Consider the following 27745-nt stretch of genomic DNA (forward strand, 5'->3'; position numbering starts at 1 on the left):
ATATAAAGGAGGATAGCAAAAGCTTTTTTAGGTATGTGAAGAGAAAGAAGATGGTTAGGAACAATGTTGGGCCCTTGAAGAATGAATTGAGTGAAATTGTTATGGGAAACAGAGAAATGGCAGAAGAATTTAATAAGTACTTTAGATCTGTCTTCACTAAGGAAGACACAAGCAATCTCCCAGATGTATGGATGGGCCAAGGACATAGGGTAACAGAGGAAATGAAACAGATTGACATTAGGAGGGAAACAGTGATGAGTAGACTGATGGGACTGAAGGCTGACAAATCCCCAGGTCCAGATGGTCTGCATCCTAGGGTACTAAAGGAGGTGGCCCTGGAAATTGCGGATGCATTGGTAATCATTTTCCAATGTTCCTTAGATTCAGGATCAGTTCCTGAGGATTGGAGAGTGGCTAAAGTTATCCCACTTTTTAAGAAAGGAGGGAGGGAGAAAACAGAACGATCGACCTGTCAGCCTGACATCGGTGGTGGGGAAGATGCTAGAGTCCATTATTAAAGATGAAATAGTGGCATATCTAGATAGCAGTGATAGGATTGGGCTGAGCCAGCATGGATTTACCAAGGGTAAATCATCCTTGACTAATCTGTTGGAGTTTTTCGAGGATGTAACCAGGAAGTTAGACGGGGGAGATCCAGTGGATGTAGTGTACCTCGATTTTCAGAAGGCATTTGATAAGGTCCCACATAGAAGATTGGTGGATAAAATCAAAGCTCAGGGCATCGGGGGGAAGATATTGACATGGATAGAAAACTGGTTGGCAGACAGAAAGCAAAGGGTAGCGGTGAATGGGTGTTTCTCGGAATGGCAGGTGGTGGCTAGTGGGGTGCCACAGGGCTCGGTATTGGGACCACAGCTGTTTACAATTTACGTCAACTATTTAGATGAAGGCATTGAGAATAACATGAAGCTGTTAGGAGAATTCAGCGTGACTTGGACAGGCTGGGTGAGTGGGCAGATACTTGGTAGATGACACTTAATGTGAATAAGTGTGAGGTTATCCACTTTGGGAGTAAGAACAGGAAGACAGATTATTATCTGAATGGTGTAGAGTTAGGTAAGGGAGAAATACAAAGAGATCTAGGAGTCCTTGTTCATCAGTCACTGAAGGTGAATGAGCAAGTGCAGCAAGCAGTGAAGAAGGCTAATGGAATGTTGGCCTTTATTACAAAGGGAATTGAGTACAAGAGCAAGGAAATCCTCTTGCATTTGTACAGAGCCCTGGTGAGACCACACCTGGAGTATTGTGTACAGTTTTGGTCTCCAGGGTTAAGGAAGGACATCCTAGTTGTAGAGGAAGTGAAGCGTAGATTCACGAGGTTAATTCCTGGGATGTCTGGACTGTCTTACGCAGAGAGATTAGAGAGACTGGGCTTGTACACACTGGAATTAAGGAGATTGAGAGGGGACCTGATTGAAACATAAGATTATTAAGGGATTGGACAAGATGGAGGCAGGAAATATGTTCCAGATGCTGGGAGAGTCCAGTACCAGAGGGCATGGTTTGAGAATAAGGGGTAGGTCATTTAGGACAGAGTTAAGGAAAAACCTCTTCTCCCAGAGAGTTGTGGGGGTCTGAAATGCACTGCCTGGGAAGGTAGTGGAGGCCAATTCTCTGGATGCTTTCAAGAAGGAGCTAGATAGGTATCTTATGGATAGGGGAATCAAGGGATATGGGGACAAGGCAGGAACCGGGTATTGATAGTAGATGATCAGCCATGATCTCAAAATGGCGTTACAGGCTCGAAGGGCCGAATGGTCTACTTCTGCAGCTATTGTCTATTGTATATTGTCTAAAATATAATTTAACTGGGAATATTGGTGTGGCTGTTTTTGTGCCTGAATTACAGGTAACAACAAAGAACTGTCTTACAAACCATTTAATCGGAATATACAGCAGAATTGGTTGCCATAATTTGGGGCTTACAGTGGGTGGAGGAATTTTGTCCTTGCAAATTGTAATTTGTTCAGATTCCTTTTCGGTTTCGATGAAGTCTTAAAGCAGGTCATTCCAGCAGTAGGTCAGATTTACTCTTGGAAGCTCATCAAACTTTATTTCATATTCAAAGTATTGATTTACATGACCTCCTCTTCTGGGTCCCTGCACACACAGGTGTTGAGGAGAATGAGCAGGTTGATTGTTCAGCTAAAAAGAGCTGTTGAAAGTTCAGCAGTGGATATAGACCTTCCACCGAGCAAATCAGAAGCTAAGGAGTTTGTACGGTTCATAATTTGGGGGTTATGGCAAGACTTGTGGGATAATGGGCATAACAGGAGACACTTATGTGTTCAGTAAATCTGTTGGATTTATGGGAGAAGGGGGTAAGACAAGAAGGGAAGGGATTATACTGACTCTACTTAGAACTGGGCATAGTATGCTTAATTATTCCTTGTATCTTGCTGGAAAACATCATTCTGGGTTGCGTAGGTTCAGTCATCTTTATGAAATAGTTGAACACATAATATTACAGTGTGAGGTATATAAGGTTGAAAGAAATCAAATGCAGGCTTCAAATGCATTCTTTGAGTTTGGTAGTTTTCATTTAGAAACTTTATTTAGTTCTGAGAGTAACTTTAATTTAATTCCTTATATTGTCTTTCACTACTTGCTACTTTACAGGGTTTAGAAGGTAATTTAACTTTCATTTGAAAAATAAATACTGAGGGTTTTATTTCCCAGTTGTGTACACCACACTCCAGTCCAGTTGGTGGCAGTAATGCTCCTTTAAGTGGGACTGCCAACTGCCGTGAAAAGTCAAAAGAAGAAGGAGACTGAATTACAATGCGCGAGTTACTCATGAAAACACAAGGAGCACTAAACTATTAACAATTCTTGCTATACAACAATTAACTGTCAGTAGCTCTGGAAAAAAAATTGGAAGCCAATGTTTTCTGGCTCCCTGCACAGGCGCAGAGAGCTCGTCATGGTACACCCACCCTCCCCCTCCCCCCCCCCACCCCACCACCCCATGGCCGGAACCTGATGACCCAGAGAGACCTTGGGAATCTTGAGACAGAGAAAACATTTAGGAAAAAAACTTGGTAACCTTGACTAAACATGGAAAACCTAGAAGGCCATGGGAAACTTTGGGAACCAGGAAAAAAGCCTTGGGAGCCAAAAAAAGGGCCTTGAACACAGACCACAGAACATTGACTTGAAAAGTTCTGCCCGTGAACTTGAAAAACTCAGAAAATAGACTACAGACACTCAGAACGTGGACTTGAGAATAAATGACTTTCTCACCTAAAGTCAACCAATGTCAAGATGCTGCTGTTCAATGTCCGCTGGGTCAATTATTTAGTGGGGTCCTTCTGTCATGATGTCAGAACCGAAGTACAGATGAAAGACAGACTCCAATGTAGAGACAGTGACCTGAGTTTATTCACAAGAATTCCATCGGTGGCTTGGCTGAGCGATACTGCAAGATGCAATATTCTCAAAACTAAGACCCCGCGATTAGCACTAATCAGATATCCACTTAAATAATACAAGTAGTACGGAATCCCCAGGACTATCAAAATAATCTTAACAATTTTACACAGAAAGCATTACAAAAAGTAAGCCACTCGAGGAAAAACACAAGGAACTTTAAACAACTAACAATTCTCATTAAACAACAAAGAATGAGGATATCCATGTAAGTTTTTTTCCCCCCCCCCACACAGAGAAGAGTGGTGGGTGTGTGGAATGTGCTACTAGGGGTAGTGGTACAGACAGATACATTAGGGACATTTTAAGAAACTCATGGATGTAAAAAAAAAAAATGGAGGGCTATATAGGGGGATGGGTTAGATTGATCTTAGAGTAGGTTTAAAGGCCAGCACAACATCGTGGTTGAAGGACCTGTGCTGTGCTGTAATGTTCTATATTCTAAAAAGTTGCCACTTTATTAGTTACCTCCTGTACCTAAGTGGCCACTGTGTATGCTCATGAACTTCTGTTGCTGTAGCCCATCTACTTCAACATTCAATGTGTTGTATGTTCAGAGGTACTCTTCTGCACATCACTGTTGTGACACATGGTTATTTGACAGTGCCATTTCCTGTCATCTTAAACCAATCTGTCCATTTCCCTCTGACCAGTTCTATTGGGCTCCCATCTTTTTCTTGCAATTAGTTTAGTGCTTTGGAGTTACAAAACATAAAAGTGGTGATGAAGTTTTTAACAAAGCTAAGATGACTCCCTACCTGTTGAATTGCAGTGAGACATTTGAGGTTTTTTTTAAAAAAGCACAACACATGCTTCTTCTGGAAAGGACAGAAAATGTCAGGTTTTTTTTAAAAAGGCAGAAAACAGAAGAATTAGTGGGTTCATAAACAGTGTGTACTGGGTGAAAATAATCATTAAAAAAAGAGCAGAAATGGCTGGCTACATTGGAAAGACTGATGCATTTGGTTACACAACATATATTTATACTGAGCTAATGGAGTAGTATTTTGAAGTAAAAGGAATAGCCAATGAGAAGCAAGTGCCAGTTTTGCTGAGTGTGTGTGCATTGGGTTCAAAGGCTGCAGTCAAACCAGCTGAAATGAGCTTTGCTGATATTGTGAAAGTAATGCAGGAACATTTAGAACTGGAACAGTCATTGATTGCAAAACGCTAAGTTTCATAAGAGGGATCAAAAGGAAGGGGCATCCATTTCAGTGCACATGGATGAATTGGAAGGGTTGTCTGAGCATTGTCAGTTCAGTAATGGGCTTAGAAATGCATGGAGAGATTGTTTAGTTTGTGGAATCTTGCAAGAAAGCATTCAAAAACAGCTCTAACTCAAGCACAACTTCATTCACTCCTGCAAATTAATGGGATAAGACATATTACATCTGTACCATACCACCCAGCTACAAATGGCTTGACAAAAAGGTAGGTTGAGAGTCCAAAGAATGCATTGTGAGCAAAGTCAGCAGAACACACTACACAGACACTGAATCAAAAGCTTGCAAATTTCCTCCTTGCATATCGCAGTGCAATACACTCCACAACCAACAACTCACCAGCTATGCTGTTCCTGGGTCGTCCCTTACATTCACCATTGGATCTCCTCAAACCCAAACTCAGAACAAGTATGCAGGACAAACAACTGAGACAAATTGAGGTCTCCTCATACAAGGAGGTTTGATGTTTCACCCCTGGACAAGCAGTACTGGAAAGGGTCTGTAATGTATGGATCTGTTTTTTTTTTCAGTGCCATGGCTTCCATTAGCACTACTTACTGAGAGATAACTTGTGTATGCACATTGATCTATTGTGTCTCTCTCTATAAAGTGAATATAGCAGTTAACTTCACCTCTGTGTGTGATTTTATTTAACTGATACATAGCTGTACAAACACAACAAACTAGCGATCAGTATGAACCTGAATGTAAGTAAATATCACCAAAGGCACCAACAGTTATGAGACAACAACATTCGGAGGAAGGGAAGGAGACAACGAAAGGAAAAAGTGAATCAGTACAGAGAAGACCATCATAGATGCTAACAAAGGGACATGTAAGTAATAGTGCATGTTACACAGTGAGAGATGCAGAAACATAGAGAATCCACAGCACGATCGAGGACCTTCAGCCCACAATGTCATGCCAATCATGTACTTAATTTAGAAATTACCTAGGGTAACCCATATTTTTCGAAGCTCCATGTACCTGTCCAGGAGCCTCTTAAAAGACCCTATCGTATCCGCCTCCACCACTGTTGCTGGCAGCCCATTCCATGTACTCACCACTCTCTGTGTATAATAAAAAAAAAACAAAAACAAAAAAAAAACAAACACCTGACATCTCCTCTGTACCTGCTTCCAAGCATCCTGAAACTGTGCCCTCTTGTGTTAGCCACTTTAGCCCTGGGAAAAAGCCTCTGACTATCCACACAATCAATGCCTCTCATCATCTTATACACCTCTATCAGGTCACCTCTCATCCTCTGTTGCTCCAAGGAGAAAAGGCTGAGTTCACTGAACCTATTCTCATAAGGCATGCTCCCCAATCCAGGCAATATCCTTGTAAATCTCCTCTGCACCCTTTCTATATCCTACCACATCCTTCCTGTAGTGAGATGACCAGAACTGAGCACAGTACTCCAAGTGGGGTTTGACCAGGGTCCTATATAGCTGCAACATTACCTCTCGACTCCTAAACTCAATCCCATGATTGATGATGGCCAAAGCACCGTATGCCTACTTAACCACAGAGTAAATCTGCACAGCTGCTTTGAGTGTCCTATGGACTCGGACCCCAAGGTCCCTCTGATCCTCCACACTGCCAAGAATCTTACCATTAATACTATATTCTGTCATCATATTTGACCTACCAAAATGAACAATCTCACACTTACCTGGGTTGAACTCCTGCCACTTCTCAGCCCAGTTTTGCATCCTATCAATGTCCCGCTGTAACCTCTGACAGCCCTCCACACCCTCAAACTTTGTGTCATCAGCAGATTGACTAACCCATCCCTCCACTTCTTCATCCAGGTCATTTATAAAAATCACAAAGAATAGGGGTCCCAGAACTGATCCCGGGTCAGCTGGAGACGCTCATGGAGTGAGTACCGTTTTGGATTCGCTCCATAACTTTTACTTTTTTTAACCTTTGATCACCCTTATTCAGCGTATTTTTACCTATACCGAAAGTTTCTTTATTCTTTTTTTTTGGATTTACTGCTAAGCGTTTGTTGTGAACTTTTGATGATATGCAAACAGAAAAGTCTCTCAGGTCTAAGGGACGGGATCCCGGACGTAATCCGAACGGTAACGGAAAAAAGCGGCTCCGACACAACAAACACCATTAACTTTTGAATTGTTTATGGAGGTTTTGAATCAAAAATTTGCTGAACTACAACAATTTTTTAAAGAAGATATAAAGGCTTTTCAAGAGTACATGGTTAAGACGGATTTAGTAATTAAACAGCAACAAACTCTTATTGCGTCTCTGCAAGAAGAAGCTCGGAAGCGAGATTTGACTATTGGAAAACTGCAACAGGATTTAATTTCGACCATTAAGCTGATGGAAGCCCTTAAAGCCAAGAGTGACGATTTTGAGAATCGCTCCAGAAGACAGAACGTACGTATACTTGGTCTTCCAGACGGCATAGAAAAAGATGACCCTTCGAAATATTTTGCTCAACTTTTAAAAGAAGCGTTTCCGACAATTTTCCCGAATAACCCCCCTTTATTGGATCGGGCACATAGAATTCGGCGTCGATCACCGAGTGCTACAGACAAACCTTCGGTGATAATTGTCCGGTTCCAATATGTACATGACAAAGAACAAGTTATAAGAGCAGCTCGTCGACTAGGAATGATTAAAATCAAAGATTTTTCCTTCCGTCTGATCGAAGATTTTAGTTCAGATCTTTTAAAAAGAAGGCTTCTTTTTAAACCGTTGATGGCTGAATGTTATGAGAAAAATCTGAAACCTGCGCTTCTATACCCTGCGAAGCTTCGAATTTCTCCGTCGAATGCTTCATGACAAATTTTCCTTTCAACTTCAGAAGTGAGAAAATATCTGGAGGAGAACTTCCCTACTGCTACAGACACCAGTCTTTAATAAATGAATGATTCTGATCGTATAAGATGGTTCTCGGTCTCTTAAACCAGAATTATAATCTGGTTATTGGTGTAGGTTCATCCTACACTTTATACTCAAGTTAAAGTGTGTTTGCGTCATGTTAATTGTTTTTGCCTTATACACTTTAATCATTTAACTACATACTTGTCTATTAACTTTGTTCCTTCGAAGGTATATTTTTAATTCTTTGAAGGTAAATTTTTCCTTGATTAAGATGGTGGTTTTTTGGAAAAGATTTTTGGTTTTGCTTAAGATGGCATTATGTTTATATTTTTCGTGTTTCTCCCAGACAATGGTATCGCTTATCTCAGCTTAAATATTTTTTGTTTTGTCTGGGCCAGAGCCCGAGTTATAATTGTTTTTTGTGATTATATTTTTATTCTTTTTACAACTAACTACACTTAGAAATATGGTTTTTATTATAGCGATTTTATTTTTAAAGTCGGGGTGATTCTTTTATATATATCCTTTTTATATGGAGTGTTCTTCAGCTGACATGGGGGTAGGATTAGTCTTACTTTTTCTCTTTTTAAGTCATATTTTGGCTTTTTCTCTTTTTCTCGGGGGGTGGGGGGATGGTCTGTTTTCTAATTCTATTTTTTTTGTACCAGTTTGTGTCAGTTTTTTTATTCGGGCTGTTTTTGAACTTCAAATATGTCTGTGTTGTCGTCACTTCCGGGTCTTCTCACTACTTTTGTTCCTCTTCCGGGTGCATGAGTTTATAAGTTGGTTAACCCTTTCTATACCAAAGGGTTGATTATAGAATTATGGCTCAGACCATTAATTTTGTGTCTTGGAATACTAATGGTTTAAATCATCCAATTAAACGAAAGAAGATTTTCAAAGTATTCCAAAGACTTAATGCTCATATCATTTTTGTACAAGAAACTCATGTGAGGAGGGAGGACAAATTTCGTTTTTTTAGATTTTGGCGGGGTCAACAGTATCATGCAAATTCGAATGCTAAAGTAAAAGGAGTTTCAATTTTTATTGACTCCTCTATTTCATTTGTTCAACATGATATTTTTTCGGATCCCAATGGCAGATTTTTGTTAATTACGGGTTTACTTTGTAATAAAAAGGTTGCTTTGGTTAATGTTTATGCTCCAAATGTGGATTGTCCTGACTTTTTTAAGTCTTTATTTACTTCTTTACCCAATCTAAACGAATATAAGTTAATAATGGGTGGTGACTTTAATTGTTGTTTAAATCCTCTGATGGATACATCTTTATCTATTCAGACTTTACCTAATAAGTTGGCCACTTGTATTAACTCCTTTTTGACTGACAATGGAGTTTTTGATGTTTGGAGATTTCGGCATCCTAATGACAAAGAGTTTTCTTTTTTCTCACATGTTCATCACTCTTATTCAAGAATTGATTATTTTTTTGTAGACTCTTGTTTTATTCCATTGGTAATCGGTTGTAACTATGATATTATAGCTATCTCTGATCATGCTCCGTTATTATTTTCTATGAAATTTACGGATACAGCTTTTAATGCTAGACAATGGCGATTTGACTCTACCTTGTTGCAAGACTCTGACTTTATTAAATTTATGGAGGAGCAGATCGACTTCTTCTTCTCAACTAATTCTACGGATGATATTTCCTACGGAACACTTTGGGACACTTTTAAAGCTTATATATATGGACAGATTATTTCTTATTCTGTTGGTTTGAGGAAACGTATCAAGATGGAAACTCTTTTATTGGTTGATAAAATTAAAGAGATTGATAAGAAATATTCGATTGCTCCTAGTAAGGAGCTTTACAAACAAAGGGTTGAACTTCAAATGGAACATAGTTTATTACTTACATCCTCGATTGAAAATCAATTAATGAAAACTAAATCTGATTTTTATATACATAGTGATAAATCTGGTAAACTGTTAGCTAGTCAATTGAAGAATGCTCTGGTTAAACGTCAAATCACTAAGATTGGTCAGCAGAATGGGAATCTGACAGTTAATCATGATGAGATAAATAAGGCATTTCAAGATTTCTATACCTCCCTGTATCAATCTGAATTTCCTCAAGATTATAATACCATGTCTGATTTTCTGGGGAAATTAAATTTTCCAAGGTTATCATCTGATGATCTTTTGATATTGGATACTCCTATTACGGATGTAGAAATTAAAGGGGCTATTTCCTCAATGAATTCTGGGAAAGCACCGGGTCCAGATGGTTATACAGTTGAATTTTTTAAATTTTTTTCCGCTACTCTTTCCCCTTGGTTAGGTAAGGTTTTTGAGGAGGCCATTAGATTAGGGAATTTGCCACAATCTTTTTATAGAGCTTCCATTTCTCTAATATTGAAGAAAGATAAAGACCCTACTAATTGTGCTTCTTATAGACCTATATCTTTATTGAATGTAGACTCCAAGATTTTTTCTAAGTTACTGGCATCTAGATTGGAAAAGGTATTACCCAAAATTATTTCAAATGATCAAACTGGCTTTATTAAAAATCGTTATTCTTTTTTTAACATTAGGAGATTGTTGAATATTGTTTATACTCCCTCACATGATACTTCAGAATGCGTGATTTCATTAGATGCGGAGAAAGCATTTGACAGAGTTGAATGGCCTTACTTATTTAATGTGTTGGAGAAGTTTAATTTTAGTCCGATATTTATATCATGGATTAAATTGATTTATCATACTCCAGTAGCCTCAGTGGTTACCAATAATCAAAGATCTCCCTTTTTTCGCCTATTTCGGGGCACTAGACAGGGATGTCCTCTTAGTCCATTACTATTTAACATTGCCTTAGAACCTTTGGCAATTGCCATCAGACAATCACAGGATATTTTGGGTATTAATCGTGGGACAGATATTCATAAGTTATCTTTGTATGCAGATGATTTATTACTATTCATTTCTAACCCGGAGAAATCCATTCCAGCAGTTTTATCATTATTGGCTCAATTTAGTGAGTTTTCTGGGTATAAGTTAAATCTTAATAAAAGTGAATTGTTTCCATTAAATAAACGGGTCCCAGTTTATGGAAATTTACCCTTTAAATTAGTTAATGACTCTTTTACTTATTTAGGGATCAAAATCACAAAGAACCATAAAGATTTGTTTGGATTTAATTTTTTACCCTTAATTGATCAGATTAAAGGTTTGTTTACTAAGTGGTCACCTTTGTCTCTATCTCTAATAGGTAGGATTAATGCTATTAAGATGGTTATTTTACCTAAGTTTTTATATATTTTTCAAGCGATACCAATTTTTATCCCAAAATCTTTTTTTACTAATGTTGACTCTAAAATTTCTTCATATATATGGCAGTATAAAAATCCCAGGTTAGGTAAAACATATTTACAGAAGACAAAAAAGGAAGGCGGGTTAGCATTACCTAATTTCAGATTTTACTATTGGGCAGCTAATATTAGATATTTGTTATGCTGGTTGAAAGATGGGGGTGGATCTTTTGGCCCTTGTTGGGTGAGTTTAGAAACTAAATCGGTATCAGCTTATGCTTTGGGTTCTGTTTTAGGGACTTCTCTCCCTTTTGCTCTTTCTAAATTGCCGAAACGAATTGACAACCCGATAGTTAAACATACATTGCGTATATGGTTTCAATTTCGGAGATTTTTTGGGTTGACTCAATTCGTTTTAAATAGTCCTATTGTATCTAATTGTTTTTTTCACCCTTCCATTATAGATCAAGCTTATTCAGCTTGGAAAACTAAGGGATTACTAAGATTTTCTGATTTATTTTTAGATAATTGTTTCATGTCTTTTGAACAATTATCCAACAGATATAACTTGCCGAGATTTCATTTTTTTAGATATTTACAGATTAGACATTTTTTAAGTTCTGTACTCTCTACGTTTCCAAATTTTGTGCCTTCAGATACTTTGGAGAGTTTATTTGAATTAGACCCTTTTCAAAAAGGGCTTATTTCAAAACTTTATAATATAATTATGAAGATACGTTCAGAGTCCCTTTATAAGACTAAACAGGATTGGGAAAGAGCTTAGTTTTAGTATTTCTAGTGAGAATTGGGATAGAATTCTTCAATTAGTTAATACATCATCATTATGTGCCAAACATTCACTAATACAATTTAAGGTTGTACATAGGGCCCATATGTCCAAGGATAAATTAGCTCATTTTTACTCTCATATAAGTCCTATTTGTGATAGATGTCATTCTGAAATTGCGTCTTTAACTCACATGTTTTGGTCGTGTTCATTTTTGGAGAAATATTGGAAAGATATTTTTGATATTATTTCTGCGGTTTTGAATATTGATTTACAACCTCATCCTATTACCGCAATTTTTGGTTTACCAATGTTAGATTCACAGCATTTATCTTCTTCAGCCCGTCGAATGATTGCATTTCTAACTTTGATGGCTAGAAGATCTATATTGTTGAATTGGAAAGAAATTGATCCTCCCACTGTATTTAATTGGTTCTCCCAAACTATGTTATGTTTAAATTTAGAAAAAATTAGAAGTGGTACTTTTGAGACTTCTATTAAATTTGAAAAGTTATGGAGACCATTTATTCAACATTTTCATATGATGTAATATGACCCTGTGCCAAGTACATTTGATTTCCCAGCTTTTAGCTTATGTATTTTGAGAGGACCGGAAGTGACGGCATTGATGAATACTTATTTTTGTGAGATATTATAAACAGCCCACTTTTTTTTTTCCTTCTCTTTTGTTTGTTTTTTTTTCTTTTATATTACTTATTAGCTATAGTTATTAGATTAGATTAGTTAGTTCTGCATTATATAAATTTTTTTTGTTTTTTTTCTTTCTTTTTTCTGTTTTTTTTATATTATACATTATGAAATATTTAGATTTACTATGTCCATACATATATCTTATGGCTTATGTCTTGGTAAACTCATTTATATTGTAACTATTATGTATGTTTTTTTTCATATGTAATGGAATGTGTATGTTGGTAATTTCTTTATCAATATATCATCTGTATTCTGTCCATATTATTAATATTAATAAAAAGATTTAGAAAGAAAGAAAGAAAGAACTGATCCCTGAGGCACACCATTGATCACTGACCTCCATGTAGAATATGACCTGTCTACAACCACTCTTTGCCTTCTATGGGCAGGCTGATTCTGGATCCACAAAGCAAGGTCTCCCTGGATCCCATGCCTCCTTACTTTCTCAATGAACTTTGCATGGGGTACCTTATCAAATGCTTTGCTGAAATCCATATACATTACATCTACTGCTCTACCTTCATCAACATGTTATGCCTCTCCAAATGTTCATAAATCCTGCCTCAGTATCTTTTCCATCAACTTACCAACTACTGAAGTAAGACTCACTGGTCTATAATTTCCTGGGGCATCTCTACTCCCTTCCTTGAATAAGGGAACAACATCTGCAACCCTCCAATCCTCTCCTGTCTCCATTGTTGATGTAAAAGTCATTGCCAGAGGCTCAGCAATCTCCTCCCTCACCTCCCACAGTAGCCTGGGGAACATCACATCTAGTCCCAGTGACTTACCCAACCTGATGCTTTCCAAAAGTTCCAGCACATCCTCTTTCTTAATGTCTATATGCTCAAGCTTTTCAATATGCTGTAAGTTATCCCTACAATCACCAAGATCCTCTTCCATAGTGAATACTAAAGCAAAGTATTCATTAGGTACCTCTGCTGTCTCCTCCAGTTCCATACACACATTCCACTGTCACACTTGATTGGTCCTATTCTCTCACGTCTTATCCTCTTGCTCTTCACATACTTGTAGAATGCCTTGGAGTTTTCTTTAATCCTGCCTGCCAAGGCCTTCTCATGGCCCCTTCAGGCTCTCCTAATTTAATTCTTAAGCTCCTTCCTGCTAGCCTTATAATCTTCCAGATCTCTATCATTACCTGTTTTTTTTTAACCTTTCATAAGCTTTTCTTTTCTTCTTGACTAGATTTTCAACAGCCTTTGTACACCACAGTTCCTGTACCCTACCATCCTTTCCCGGTCTCATTGGAATGTACCTATGTAGAACGCCATGCAAATATCCCCTGAACATTTGCCACATTTCTGCCGTACATTTCCTTGAGAATATCTGTCCCAATTTATGCTTCCAAATTTGTGCCTGATAGCTTCATAATTTTCCTTACTCCAACTAAATGCTTTCCTGACTTGTCCGTTCCTATCCCTCTCCAATGCTATGGTAAAGGAGATAGAATTATGATCACTATCTCCAAAATGCTCTCCCCTGAGAGACCTGACACCTGACCAGGTTCATTTCCTAAAACCAGATCAAGTACAACCTCTCCTCTTGTAGGTTTATCTACATATTGTGTCAGAAAACCTTCTTGAACACACCTAATAAACTCCACCCCATCTAAACCCCTTGCTCTAGGAAGATGTCAATCAATATTTGGGAAGTTAAAATCTCCCACCACCACCAGAATCTGTCTCTCTACCTGCTCCTCAATGTCCCTGTTACTACTGTATTGGTTGGTCTATAAAAAAACACCCAGTAGAGCTATTGACCCTTCCTGTTTCTAATTTCCACACCCAGAAACTCAGCAGACAATCCCTCCATGACTTCCTCCTTTTCTGCAGCCATGACACTATCTCTGATCAGCAGTGTCACATCCCCACCTCTTTTGCCTCCTTCCCTAACCTTTCTGAAACATCTAAAGCCTGACACTCTAAGTAACCATTCCTGTCCCTGAGCCATCCAAGTCTCTGTAATTGCCGCAACATCATAGCAGCAAGTGCTGATCCACGCTCTAAGCTCATCCGCTTTGTTCATGATGCTTCTTGCATTAAAATAGACACACCTTAATCCATCGGTCTGAGCGTATCCCTTCTCTGTCACCTGCCTATCTTCCTTCTTGCACTGTCTACAAGCTTTCTCTATATGTGAGCCAATCGCCCCTTCCTCCATCTCTTCAATTCAGTTCCCAACCCCTAGCAATTATAGTTTAAACTCTCCCCAATAGCAAGCCCACCTGCCAGGTTATTTGTCCCCTTCAGATTCAAGTGCAACCTATCCTTTTTGTACAGGTCACACCTGCCCCAAAAGAGGTCCCAATGATCCAGAAATCTGAATTCCTGCCTCCTGCTCCAATCCTTCAATCATACATTTATTCTCCACTTCAGTGTATTCCTATACTCACTGTCGTGTGGCACAGGCAGTAATCCCGAGATTACTACCTTTGCCGTCCTGTTTCTCAACTTCCTTCCAAACTCCCTGTAGTCTGTTTTCAGGACCTCTTCCCTTTTCCTACCTATGTCATTGGTACCAATATGTGAGCCACGACCTCTGGCTGTTCACCCTCCCTGCCACCGCAGGATATCTTGGATGTGATCTGAAACATTCCAGACCCTGGCAACTGGGAGGCAAACTACCATCCGAGTTCCTTTCCTGCATCCACAGAATTGCCTGTCCAACCCACTAACTATAGAGTCCCTATCACTACTGCCATCCACTTCCTTTCCCTACCCCTCTGAATCACAGGGCCAGACTCTGTGCAGAGGCACAACCACTGTTGCTTTCCCCAGGTATGCCATCCCCCCCACCCCCCACAACAGTACTCAAACAGGAGTACTTATTGTTGAGAGGGACAGCCACAGGGGTACTCTCTAGTATCTGACTCTTTCCCTTCCCCCTCCTGACTGTTACTCACTTATCTGTCTCCCGAGGCCCCAGTGTGACTACGTGCCAGTAGCTCTTCTCTATTACCTCCTCACTTGTCCTGACCAGACGAAGGTCATCGAGCTGCATCTCCAGTTCCCTAACGTAGTCCCTAAGGAGCTGCAGCTTGACGCACCTGTCAAGTTAAAGTGAAACTAACATGAGGATGGTCTTAGTCAGGAAAGTTGACAAATTTGATAGTGCTAATAAGGACTGGGAATCAGATATCAAGAGGTTTGAACAGTATTGTAACATGAACAACATGGTTGAAGAAAAGAAAATCTCCACATTTCTTAGCTTAATGAGTGCTAAAATGTACAGGCTTTTACGCAACTTCGTAACTCCTGAAATACCACCAAGCAAGATGTCAATGAAATTACTGCAATTTTACAAAATCACTTGAGCACTAAACTGCTAGTAATAGCTGACAAATTCAGGTTTCACAAAAGGAACCAGTTAAAGGATGAAAGCATTTCTGAATACATTGCAGAAGTGCACAGACTTTCCCAATACTGTGACTTTGGAGATGGACTTTTTGATGCTTTAAAGGATCAGGCTTGTATGCACATGCATAGTCAAAGCACTCAAAAGAGGCTACTGTCAGAAAGGAACCTGACTTTAGAACAAGCATTGACCATTGCAAAACCATTGGAAACAGCAGAAAAGAATGCAGCAGAACTACAGGAAAATAGTTCAGAATGTAAAATGCACAAAATGTCTCTGCATTTTGCAAAAATCCAAAAATGTTATCAATGTGGCAAATCCTCCCATGATGCAAATGACTGTCGGTTCAAAGAAAAAATCTGCAGAAAGTGTCACAGACAAGGTCACATAGAGAGTGTACAAGGCAGACGAAAAGCACAACCAAAGAGAAAAATCACACCGAGTGAAAAGTTTCAAACACAAACCTAAACAGATGCTTAAAGTGACTGAATGTCAAACTGAATCAGACAACACAGAGTCTGAAAAAGGTGAGCTGTCATGCCTAGAACTCCACAGCATTACTGAAGCAGATAGCAGAATTATATGGATCACAGCAGATGTGTCTGTTGTAAAACGGGAAATGGAGCTGGATACAGGGTCTGTAATTTCTGAGGCTAACTAGAACAGTCTATTTTCTAAGCTACCATTAGAAATTACTGCAGTGATGTTAAAGACCTACACAGTTGAAAAAGTGTCTCCCAAAGGCAAACTGAAAGTGAATGTGACATAAGGAAGCAAAACACAGTAGTTGGAGCTTTATGTGTTGAAAAGCAGAGGGCTAGCACCTTCCAGATGTCAATGGTTGAGAAAAATCCAACTAAACTGGCACTCAATCAAAGCTCTCAATGTGTCATCAACAGGCAACTGCAGCCCAAACAGTAGCACTAACCAGAGATCATCACAGTTGCGTAATGCTAATGAGAAGTAAGAAGAGTATTGGTAAACTCCAGGACATGAAGACCAGATTCCATAAAGAGTGTCCAGTGCCTTACGCACCAAGTCCTAAAGAGGATGCTGAACTTCAGAGCTTGGAGACATCCGACATTCTCTCCATCGATGAGTGAAGTGATTGGGTCACACCCATTGTCCTGATAATCAAGAACGGGAAGGCTGGAGCTGTTCACATATGCAGGGACTTCAAAGTGAGCACCAAATACCATTGCTGCATACTGTGCAGTACCCCCTGCCATGAATAGAAAGAAGACAGTTTTGCATCTTTGGCAGGCGGGGAGAGATTTTCAGAAATTGACTTGTCACAAGCCTATCTGCAAACAGAGACTGAGGAGTTCCTCACAATCAACACTCACAAGGGAATGTTCCAGTATAATCATCTTACCTCTGGCATTGCAACAGCTCCAGCAATTCAGCAAAGAGCAATGAGCCAAGTTCTCAAAGATATCCCAGGAACATAATGGTACCTTGATGACATCATGACTGGCAAGAATGATGAAGAGCACCTCCAGAACTTTGGTAAAATACTTAGCAAGCTAAGTGAGTCTGGTCTGTGTGCAAAGAGAAAGAATGAAATCAAGAATGAAATCTCCTATTGTGGACATGTCATTGATAATCATGGCTTACATAAGTCACAAGAGAAGATTGAAGCAGTCCTACAGGCACCCAAACTGGAAAATGTGTCACAACTCAGGATGTACTTGGGGCTTGTAAACTACTATCACCAGTTTCACCCAAATATTGCTACAGTACTGCACCCATTATGAAAGCTGCATCTAAACGTCTGACTGTGTTTGCTTCAAGATCACTGATGAGTGTAGGTTGCAACTATGCAAATATCAACCAAGAGGCTCTTAGTCTACTATGAGGAATAAAAAAGTTCCACCACTACTCTACTGACAAAAGTTTACTCTAGTAACAGACCACCAGCCCCTTGTATCCATTTTCAATCCCAGGAAGGGAATCCCGGTGATGTCTGCTACTTGGTTGCAATGTTGGGCACTTTTCCGAGGAGCCCACTCTTATGATGTAGAGTTCAAGGGTACCAAACTACACAGCAACACTGATGGCTTGTCATGTCTTCCACTGTTGGCAAATGAAGAAAAGCAGAGGCAGAACAGTTGCTGGGCCATTCATCGATTCCACGTTTCTGATTGCTGTAGATGCTCATTCAAAGTGGCCTAAGGTAATACCAATGAAGTCAACCATCTCAGAAAAGACTGTTCTACCCTGAGGACTACGACTACCTTCTTCAGAAACAGCTTACCAGAACAAATAAGTGAGTAACAATGGACCACAATACACATCAGAGGAGTTCAGACTATTCATGAAGGAAAATGACATCAAACATTTCAAGTCAGTTCTTCACCACCCAGCAATGAATGGGTCAGCCAAAATGTTTGTCCAAACCTTCAAGAAGTCCATAAAGCTATGACAAGGACATTTCTCTACAGCACAAGGTGGACAACTTCATCTTTGTGTATCAGAACTCTGTTCATGTGATGACAAATCAAACACCTGCAAAGCTGTTCACAAGCAGGAATCAGACATGGAGCCGATAACCAGGGGAGTCTTGACTCGAAGACAAGGGTTATGTAAAATATCCAGGGAATGGAGCGGAGCTTAGAACTGACAGTCCTAAGGAATCAGGAAACGAGGTTTACACACACTAGAGTCGACCAACGAACTAGCAAAACTGTGATGCCTGAGTTCTTATCCTATGTTCGCTAAGGGGAACCAGGTGTGCTGTAATTAATGGAACTAACAATAACTGGGAATCAGCAGACGGGAATTAAGGCACAATCAATGAGATAATAGCAAGATGGGGAATTGCCAGACACCTGAAACCAGATCTATGGAGGAAAGTGCAAAATAAACACTTCAGCCAGTTGCCAAGTAAATCAGCAAGAAGCTTCAAGGATGGACAGGAAGTCCTAGCATGTGAATGCCAAGTGGACACCTGGTAGGAAACTACAGGAACTGGACCACTGACGTACACAGTGGATGTTGGAGATCATACATGGAGACATCATGTGGACTGGATGTGGACTGGAGACATCATGTGACTGGATGCTCAGCTGAAGAACACACCAGAGTCAACTGTATCCAACAAGATGGACACATTGCATCTACCAGATTTACCACTCGGTGATCATGTCACCAACAGCACTGTGTCACCTGCCACACAGAAAGTTGTCTTTGATGAGACACCTGCCAAAGCTGATGCCACTCCAGATGTCCAGAGGTGCTGCCCTGAAAGAAACAGAGTTCCACCCAAAAGACTGAATCTTTAGTATAAAGTTAGTTATGGACTGTTATTGTGAAAGCATGTTTATTCAAAAATTGATTGTTAAAGGGAAATTGAATGTCTTGTTACATAAAAAAGTTTTATGTTACATTAATCTAAAAGGGGAAGAAGTGTCAGGTATGGATCTATTTTTTTTAGCACCACAATTTCCCTTGGCATTACTTAAGAACTGATAAGTTACCCATGCACACTAATCTGTCGTTCTCTCTCTGCAAAGTGAATATACCATTTAAACTCACCTCCATGTGTGTGCTTTTATTTAATTGATATGTAGTTGCACAAACATGACCGGGCCTACAGAGATAATCAAAAAATGGGTACTTGGGAAAACTAAGGACAGAAGTGGACCACTCTCCTACACAGAGGAGGGAGCATCTGATGTCATCTGGAGATGACACATCAATCAGTTTAGGAAAACAGAGTCAATTGTTAGAGAAGAAAGGTGGCCAGAGGTGTCAGTGTGACCTCCTGCAGTCCAGAGTAAATTCTACAATGCTCCAGACACTGAGATTGTTTGACAGCCACTAGACTCACCTGCCAAGTAGAGTGATCCCCCTGTGAGTAATATTTGACTAGTCTTGTAAATATATTGTTTGATTACTGGTTATATGTAAAAGTATGTGCATGGCATACATACACACTTCCCCTATAGTAAAGACAAAACTAAGACTCTATCTCTTGGGCTCCCGTCTTTTTCTTACAATTAGTTTAATATTTTGGAGTTACAAATCACAATGCAGTTGCCCTTTCATTCTGGTTCCCCTCTCACCCTTTTTCTTCTCACTTCCCCATCACTACCCCCTCGTTCTCCTCCTCCTTCCCTTTCTCCCATGGTCCACTCTCCTCTCTTATAAGATCCCTTCTTTAGCTCTTTACCTCTTCCACCTATCCCCTTCCATCTACCCTCCCCCACCCATCCACCTTTCCCCTCACCTGGTCTCACCTGTCACCTGCTAGCTTATACTCCTTCCCTTCCATTCATCTTCTTATTCTGACTTCTTTTCCAGTCTTGATGAAGGGTCTCAACCTGAAATGTCGACTGTTTATTCATTTCCATGGATGCAGTCTGACCTGCCGAGCTCCTCCAGCATTGTGTGTGTGTTACTCAAGCTTCCTACTGTACCTCAGTACACGTGACAATAATAAATCAATTCCAATTCTGCTGGGGGCTGAATAGGTGGGAGAAGTGAAGGGTGAGCTCCGCAGATGGACCGTGTAGAGCAGTCTAACTAGTTGCATCACTGTCTGATATGAAGGAGCCACTGCACAGACTTGGAAAAAGCTGCAAGAGGTTGTAAACTCAGCCAGCTCCATCACGGGCACGAATCTCCCATGCACTGAGGAGACCTACAAAGACCACAAGAAGGCAGAATCCATCATTGAGGACCCCCATCATCTAGGACATTGCGACCATCAGGCTAGAGATACAGCAGCCTGAAGACTTACAGCCAATGCTTCAGGAACAGCTTCTTCCTGTCCACCATCAGATTTCTGAATGAACAATGAACCCATGAACCTATCCTTTTTTTTTACTCTCTTTTTACAGCACTCACTTAATTTTTATATATACATATGCTGTATTTCTTATTGTATTTGATTTTTGTTTTTTATTATTATGTATCGCAATGTACTGCTGCTGCAAAACAACAAATTTCATGACATATGTCAGGGATGTCAAGATGGCGCCGGCATACAACATTCCCTCAGTCGACGTTTTCCAGATAGTCTACGAAACTACTTAATTTACTTCTTTTACATTTGTTTTTCATCTTAAATATGTTTCTGGAACTGTTAAAGCCTATGGTTTAGCAATCCAGTGCTTTGCTGGCCAAATTGATTCAGTGATCCAGCACTTTGCTGGCTCCAAGAAGATTCCGGGAAGTGGGTGCGTATACAAACAGCCTTGAGGTGTAGAAACTTAGAGATGAGACACGAGCTGATTTTGCTAATTAAAGGGAACATTAATCGCCTATTAAAGCATTGAGGAAAATTGAGACATCGCAGCAAATGCAGAAGGCAAGAAAGGGTTCAGTGCTGACTGTCTGCCTTTTGATCGCTAATGAGATCCCTCTGCTGCCAGAGAAGGAGTCTATGAGCAGCCTATTGCTGTGCGGCAGCTTACTTTGATGGGCGGGTAGACCTCTGCACTCGTGTGGTGTGTCTCTCCTTTGATGATGTTGGAGAATGTTACCATGGCTCTGCATTTTCACCTGTTCCTTTCTGTTTTGTTGTGAGAGGGGAGGGGGTTTGGGGACCGATGTCCTTGTTGCATTTTGTGCAGGCTGAGGGGGTTGGGGGTCAATGTTCTTGTGTTTTCTATGGAGTCGGGGGGTTGGGGTCAACGTTCTTGTGTTTTATACAGAGTAGTGGGTTTGGGGGTCAATATTTGTGTTGTGTTTTCTATAGAAAGGGGCTTTGGGGGTCAACGTTCTTGTGTTTTGTACAGGAAGGGGGTTTGGGTCAACATTCTTGTGTTGTGTATGGGGAAGAGGGTTTGCGGATCAGTGTTGTTATTCTTTTGTGCAGGGGAGGAGGGTCTGGAGGCTGATGATCGGGATGCCATTCTTTTTTGTGTGGGGGGGATTTGATTTTTTCTTTCTGAATGACTTTCTTTGCTTTTCTTTGCTCTGTGGCTATCTGGAGAAGACGAATCTCAGAGTTGTATATGGATGCATACTTTGATAATAAATGAACCTTTGATATAAAACCTGATTCTGGGTCTTGCCTCTTCTTGCCCGGTGCAGGTCCGGAAGCTGGAACAGGAAAACCAGGTGCTGCAGACACGCTGGGATCTCCTGCAACAGGGAGACACCTACAAGTCCAACACTGATAGAATTGTCAACCTCTTCTGCAGCAAGCTCAGGCAGCAGCTGTCTGACTTAGAAAGGCAGCGAGACCGACTGAAGGAACAGATCACCCAGACTCAACGGATGGTTGACGACTTCAAGCAAAAATATGAGGATGAGATTAACACCCGCACAACAATGGAGAACGAGTTTGTCATCCTCAAGAAGGTCAGTGGTCACCCGCTGTTCTCATGTGAACTGGCGGGTGACTGTTCATAGACTGCCTGTACTCAGTTGGGTGTAGAAAGGATCTGTTCAGTCTGTCTGTACTCATTCGGGTGTAGAGAGAGTCTGTTCAGTTTGCCTGTACTCGGCCAGGTGTAGAGAGGGTCTCTTTAATCTGCCTGTACTCAGCCAGGTGTAGAAAACGTCTGTTCCTGGTTTGCCTACAGTCGGGCAGAGAGAGGCTCCATTCATGGTTGGCCTGTAGTCAGATAAGTACAGAGAGAGTCTACAGGCATAGAAAGAAGTCCATCTATGTACACTCAGGTGTAAAGAGGACCTGTTTATTGCTGGCCTGTAACCAGTCAGGTGTAGAGTGGGTCTGCTTGTGATTTGCCTGTACCATTGGATGTAGTGAGGATCTGTCCATGATGGTTCACCCGTAGTCAGCGGCGTGTAGAGGGGGCTGTTCATGATGTGCCTGTACAGTCAGGTGCAGACAGCATCTAATCATGGTCTGCCTGTAGTCAGTTAGCTGGAGAGAGGGTCTTCAGGTGTAGAAATGATCGGCCTGTAGTCAGTAAGTAGTGAATTGTAGAGAGTGTCTGTGATGGGTCCACCCGTTGTATGAGTGTCACTGGACCTGGCAGGGATAATCCTTTGCTGAAACAATGTTGTACTGAGAGTGGTAGCAAGGGAAAAGCCTGAGAGTTCACAGTGGGTTGGAAAGGATGGACTGGGGTATGGAACAGACAATTGGACACATTCTGAGCAGCTGGAGGTGGTGGAACAGCAGACTGTTGTCCATACCACTGCAAAGGGTGCACAGAAAATTTTCAGATCCACAGACATTGTCAGCTTAAGCCCAATCACTTCTTTCTTTCCACTGGCCAGGAAGCTGTTGGTGAGGCCCCACAGAGAGTACCATACACAGTTCTGGTCACCCTGTGATAGGAATGACATGATTAATGTGTAGAAACGGTGTTGCCAGGACCAGAGAGCTTGAGGTATACGGAGAGGTTGGCCAGGCAGGGTCTTTATCCCTTGAAACGCAGGAGAATGAAGGGCGACCTTATAGAAATAGTTCAGATTATTATTGAAACAGATCAAGTGGATGTGGCTGTGTTCCACCTGCTGGCTCTTCTTCATGCGTCAGGACTAAATCAGGAGCTCGGACGTCCCGCTGCAGTTGTGCGAGTCATTAGTGAGGCCTCACTGTTGCAGTTTTGGTCGCCCTGTTACAGGAAAGAAGTGGTTAAACTTGAAAAAAGTGCAGATAATACTTACAAAGATTTTGGCAGGACTAGTATTGAGTTATAGAGAGGGGTTGGCCAGGCGAAGTCTTTATTCTCTGAAACATACGAGAGTGAGGGGTAACCTTATACATAATGTTCAAAATTATGAGTAGCATAGATAAGCCTTTTCCCCAGAGTTGGGGGGGGGGGTGGTGGGGGAGTCCAAAACTGGGGGTCATAGGTTTAGGGTGAGAGGGGAAGGATTACCTGAGGACCTCAGGGGTATCTTTTCCCACTCAGAGGATGGGGAATGTATGGAACGAGCTGCCAGATGAAGTGGCTGAGGCAGGGACAATAGTACCATTGAAGAAGCACTTGGACAGGTACATGGAGAGATGGAGCTTGGAGGGAGGTGGACTAAATGCAGGAAATTGGATCTAACTGGGTGGGCACCATGGATAGCATGGACTTGTTGGGTTGAAGGGCCTGAATCTGTGCTGTGTTCATCTAAGACACGATTCTTCCATGAACCTCACTCTAGGAAGTGGATGAATCGTACTTCCAGAAGGTGGAGCTGGAGTCCAAGCTGGAGTACCTCAGCAACCTGATCGAGTTTCTGAAGCAGCTCTATGCCGAGGTGGGTCTCGTTAAAACATCAGGAGTGGGGGATGGCCATTCCTCCATCACACAGGTCAGGAGGTTGGCACAGAGTCTCAGGGGAGGTGAGGGGTTGTTTCATGGAGTCAGCTGCGGTGATACAACGGCTACTGGGATCAAAGGGAACTATCCAAAGGGGATCAGGGACACGGCTGTGAAGGGGCAAGAGCAGTGAAGGACATGTAATGGGAAAGAATAGCATGATGGGCCAAATGACCTCCTCCTCTGCCCTGCTTTACAATTCAAGATTCAACATAGCTCCTATACAGTAGCTTACCTTACCATTGCCGTGCAACCAGCCATATTCTGTATACTCCACCTACTCAACGGGACAGTGTTGAGGGAGATTCTCTCTGTGTCTGACCCTGGGAGTGTGTAATGGGACAGTGTAGAGGGAGCTTCACTCTGTGTCTGACCCTGGGAGTGTGTGATGGGACAGTGTAGAGGGAGCTTCACTCTGCATCTGACCCTGGGAGTGTGTGATGGGACAGTGTAGAGGGAGCTTCACTCTGTGTCTGACCCTGGGAGTGTGTGATGGGACAGTGTAGAGGGAGCTTCACTCTGTGTCTGACCCTGGGAGTGTGTGATGGGACAGTGTAGAGGGAGCTTCACTCTGTGTCTGACCCTGGGAGTGTGTGATGGGACAGTGTAGAGGGAGCTTCACTCTGTGTCTGACCCTGGGAGTGTGTGATGGGACAGTGTAGAGGGAGCTTCACTCTGTGTCTGACCCTGGGAGTGTGTGATGGGACAGTGTAGAGGGAGCTTCACTCTGTGTCTGACCCTGGGAGTGTGTGATGGGACAGTGTAGAGGGAGCTTCACTCTGTGTCTGACCCTGGGAGTGTGTGATGGGACAGTGTAGAGGGAGCTTCACTCTGTGTCTGACCCCAGGAGTGTGTGATAGGACAGTGTAGAGGGAGTTTCACTCTGTGTCTGACCCTGGGAGTGTGTGATGGGACAGTGTAGAGGGAGCTTCACTCTGTGTCTGACCCTGGGAGTGTGTGATGGGACAGTGTAGAGGGAGGTTCACTCTGTGTCTGACCCCAGGAGTAAGTATAGAGAGTTTCTCCATATGTCTGACTCTGGGAGAGTATGATAGAAAAGTGCAGAGGGAGCTTCACTCTCCCAGATAGAAAGGGAGGGTGTGTGTGTGTGTGTGTGTGTGTGTGTGTGTGTGTGGTGTGTGTGTGGTGTGACAGGTGGGTGGTAATGCCTGTATGACGTACTCTGTGTAACTACAGGAAATCCTGGAGCTTCAGTCCCATATTCAGTCGGCAGCCGTCACCTTGACGGTGAAGAACAATCGACAGCTGGACATGAGGAACATAATTGAGGACGTAAAACGGCAGCACACAGACATCGCTGCCAGGAACAAGGCGGAAGCTGAGGCCTGGTATCAGAAAATGGTGAGACCTTATACCACCAGTCACATGATACACAGAGTCCTTTAGCATGGAAACAGGCCCCCTGGCTCAGCTGATCCATTCCAACCAAGATGTCCCATCTACACTACTCCCATCTGTGCACCTGTAGTACAACTGTGACACCGTAATTTCCTTTGGGATCAATAAAGTATCTGATCTATCTGTTTGTCCACATTCAGTTCAGATCCCTTTAAAAGTTTCCTATCCATGCACCTGTCTAACTGTCTTTTTAAATCTGTTATTGTGCCTGCCTCAGCCACTTCCTCTAGCCTTCCACAGAGATGCCACACTTTGTGTCAAAAAAATGCCCTTCACTTTCCTATTAAATCTTTACACTTTCATCTTAAACTTGTGTCCTCTAGTTCTTAATTTCCCCCACCTGGGAAAAAGATTTAGTGCATTCACTATTTCTAAGCCCCCCCACCCCCATGATTTTAGAAGATTAGCTTTATTCGTCACATATCCATAGATGCATTGAAATGTGTTGTTTTGCATCAAATCAGATCAGAGGATTGAGCTCACAAGTATTACCATGCATCCAGTGCCAACAGAGCATGGCCACAACTCACTAACCCTAACCCGCACATCTTTGGACTGTGGGAGGAAACCAGAGCACCTGGAGGAAACCCCCGCAGTCACGGGGAGAACATACAAACTCCTTCTACGTTTATACATTTCTGTAAGGTTACCCTTTAGCCTCCTACTTTCCAAGGAATAAAATGCTAGCCTGTTCAACCTCTCCCTATAACTCAATCCCTCAAGTCCTGGCAACATCTTTGTGAATCTTTTCTGCACACTTCCCAGTTTAATAACATCATTCCTATAGCAGGGCAAACAAAACTGAACACAATTCTCCAGGTGCTTATGATATTTATCTCTAACTGTGCTACAAGATTGTCTACCTTATTCTGTATATGGTGTACTTTCAAATATAACAGCTTCAGTCTTCTGTATTCAGATTTTTAAAATATTCATTTAAACTCATCCTACTGACTGCAATTTTGCCTTAACATCGTCTATCTTTCCTCACAGTCTCACTACACACTAAATCTACTTGTATATCAACTGCCCTGACCTCAGCCCTATCACTCCCATCGTCCTGCCAAATCAGTTTAAACTCTCCCCAGCAGCTTTAGCAAACCTGCCCACAAGGATATTGGCCCCCGCAATGAGTTCTGGCGTAACCCATCCTTTTTTGTACAAATCATACCTTCCCCAGAAGAGATCCCAAAAATCCATAAATCTGAACCCCTGCCCCCTGCACCAATTCTTCAGCCATGTATTTATCTGCTAATTCATCGAATTCTTACCCTCAGTGTACGTGGCACAGGTAGCAATATACTGCCCTGAGCGTCCCACTTTTCAGCTTTCTGGCTATCTTCCTATATTCCCTCTTCAGGACCTCCTCCCATTTCCTGCCTATGACATTGGTACGGATATGTGCCATGACTTCTGGCTGTTCACCCTCCCCCTTTGGAACACTGTGGATCCGATCAAAGACATCCCTGACACTGGCACCTGGGAGGCAACATACCACCTGGGTGTCCCTTTCACGTCTGTAGAATCTGCTTTCTACTCCTCTAACTATGGAATCCCCTATCACTACTGTACTCCTCTTCTCCCCCTTCCCTTCTGAGCCACAGACAGACTCAGTGCCAGAGATCAGGTTGCTACAGCTTCCCCCTGGCAGGTTGAACCTCTTCCACCCCCCACCCCCCACCCCCACAACAGAATCCAAAGTGGTATACTAACTATTGAGGGGAATGGGCACAGGGGGACTCTACACTGGCTGCCTGTTCCCTTTCCCTCTCCTGACAGTCACCCCAGTATCTGTCTCCTACAACTTAGGGGTGACTACTTCCCTGTAGCTCCTATCTACCACCTCCTCATTTTCTCGTAGGAGCTGAAGGTCAACCAGCTGCAGCTGCACTTCCTTATCACTGTTTCTAAGGAACTGCGCCTCACTGCACTTTGTGCAGAAGTGGTTATCGGGGAGTCTGGAGGTTCCCCGAAGGTCTATTATCTCACGCAAAACCACTAACTACAGACCCATTGTCAGTGCACTAGCTTTGTGCTATCAGAAAAAGAACTTACTAGAAGCTTAGTTAGAACCTCCGCCTATGCTTGCTCAAACCTATTCTCGTCTAAGTGTCCACTCACACAATGCCGCTCCGCTTACATTTGCTTTTGCTGAATGCCTAATAGATCGTTATAACTGCACCCTACCAAAAAATCCAAAAAGCAACCAAGCTCTTTTTAAGCTTTGCACTGTGTCGTCAACAAACTATCTCTCGATAATTTCAGCTGAAAATTCTCCCTCATCTCTGTTACAAAGGATGACCTACTATTGTGAGGGTGTGTCTTTCGGTGCTAAAATCCCCAACTATAAGAAACAGCCGCTCCATGCCCACTCTGTCTTGGCTTTTTAATGATTGATGGGTTTCATTGAGATCCT

The 27745-nt window shown here is 41.8% G+C and overlaps 1 protein-coding gene across 1 annotated transcript in view; it reads left to right on the forward strand.

Annotated features, from left to right (window-relative positions):
* LOC132392929 (keratin, type II cytoskeletal 8-like) overlaps positions 1-27745 on the forward strand; it is a 50084-nt gene that overhangs the window by 8560 nt on the left and 13779 nt on the right. The window contains exons 2-4 of the mRNA XM_059967519.1: positions 21713-21982; positions 23753-23848; positions 25108-25272. Coding sequence (XP_059823502.1) covers positions 21713-21982; positions 23753-23848; positions 25108-25272 — 531 coding nt within the window. The remainder of the gene's footprint in view (positions 1-21712; positions 21983-23752; positions 23849-25107; positions 25273-27745) is intronic.

The sequence above is a fragment of the Hypanus sabinus genome, chromosome 4 (assembly GCF_030144855.1).
Source record: "Hypanus sabinus isolate sHypSab1 chromosome 4, sHypSab1.hap1, whole genome shotgun sequence".
Lineage (NCBI taxonomy): Eukaryota > Metazoa > Chordata > Chondrichthyes > Myliobatiformes > Dasyatidae > Hypanus > Hypanus sabinus.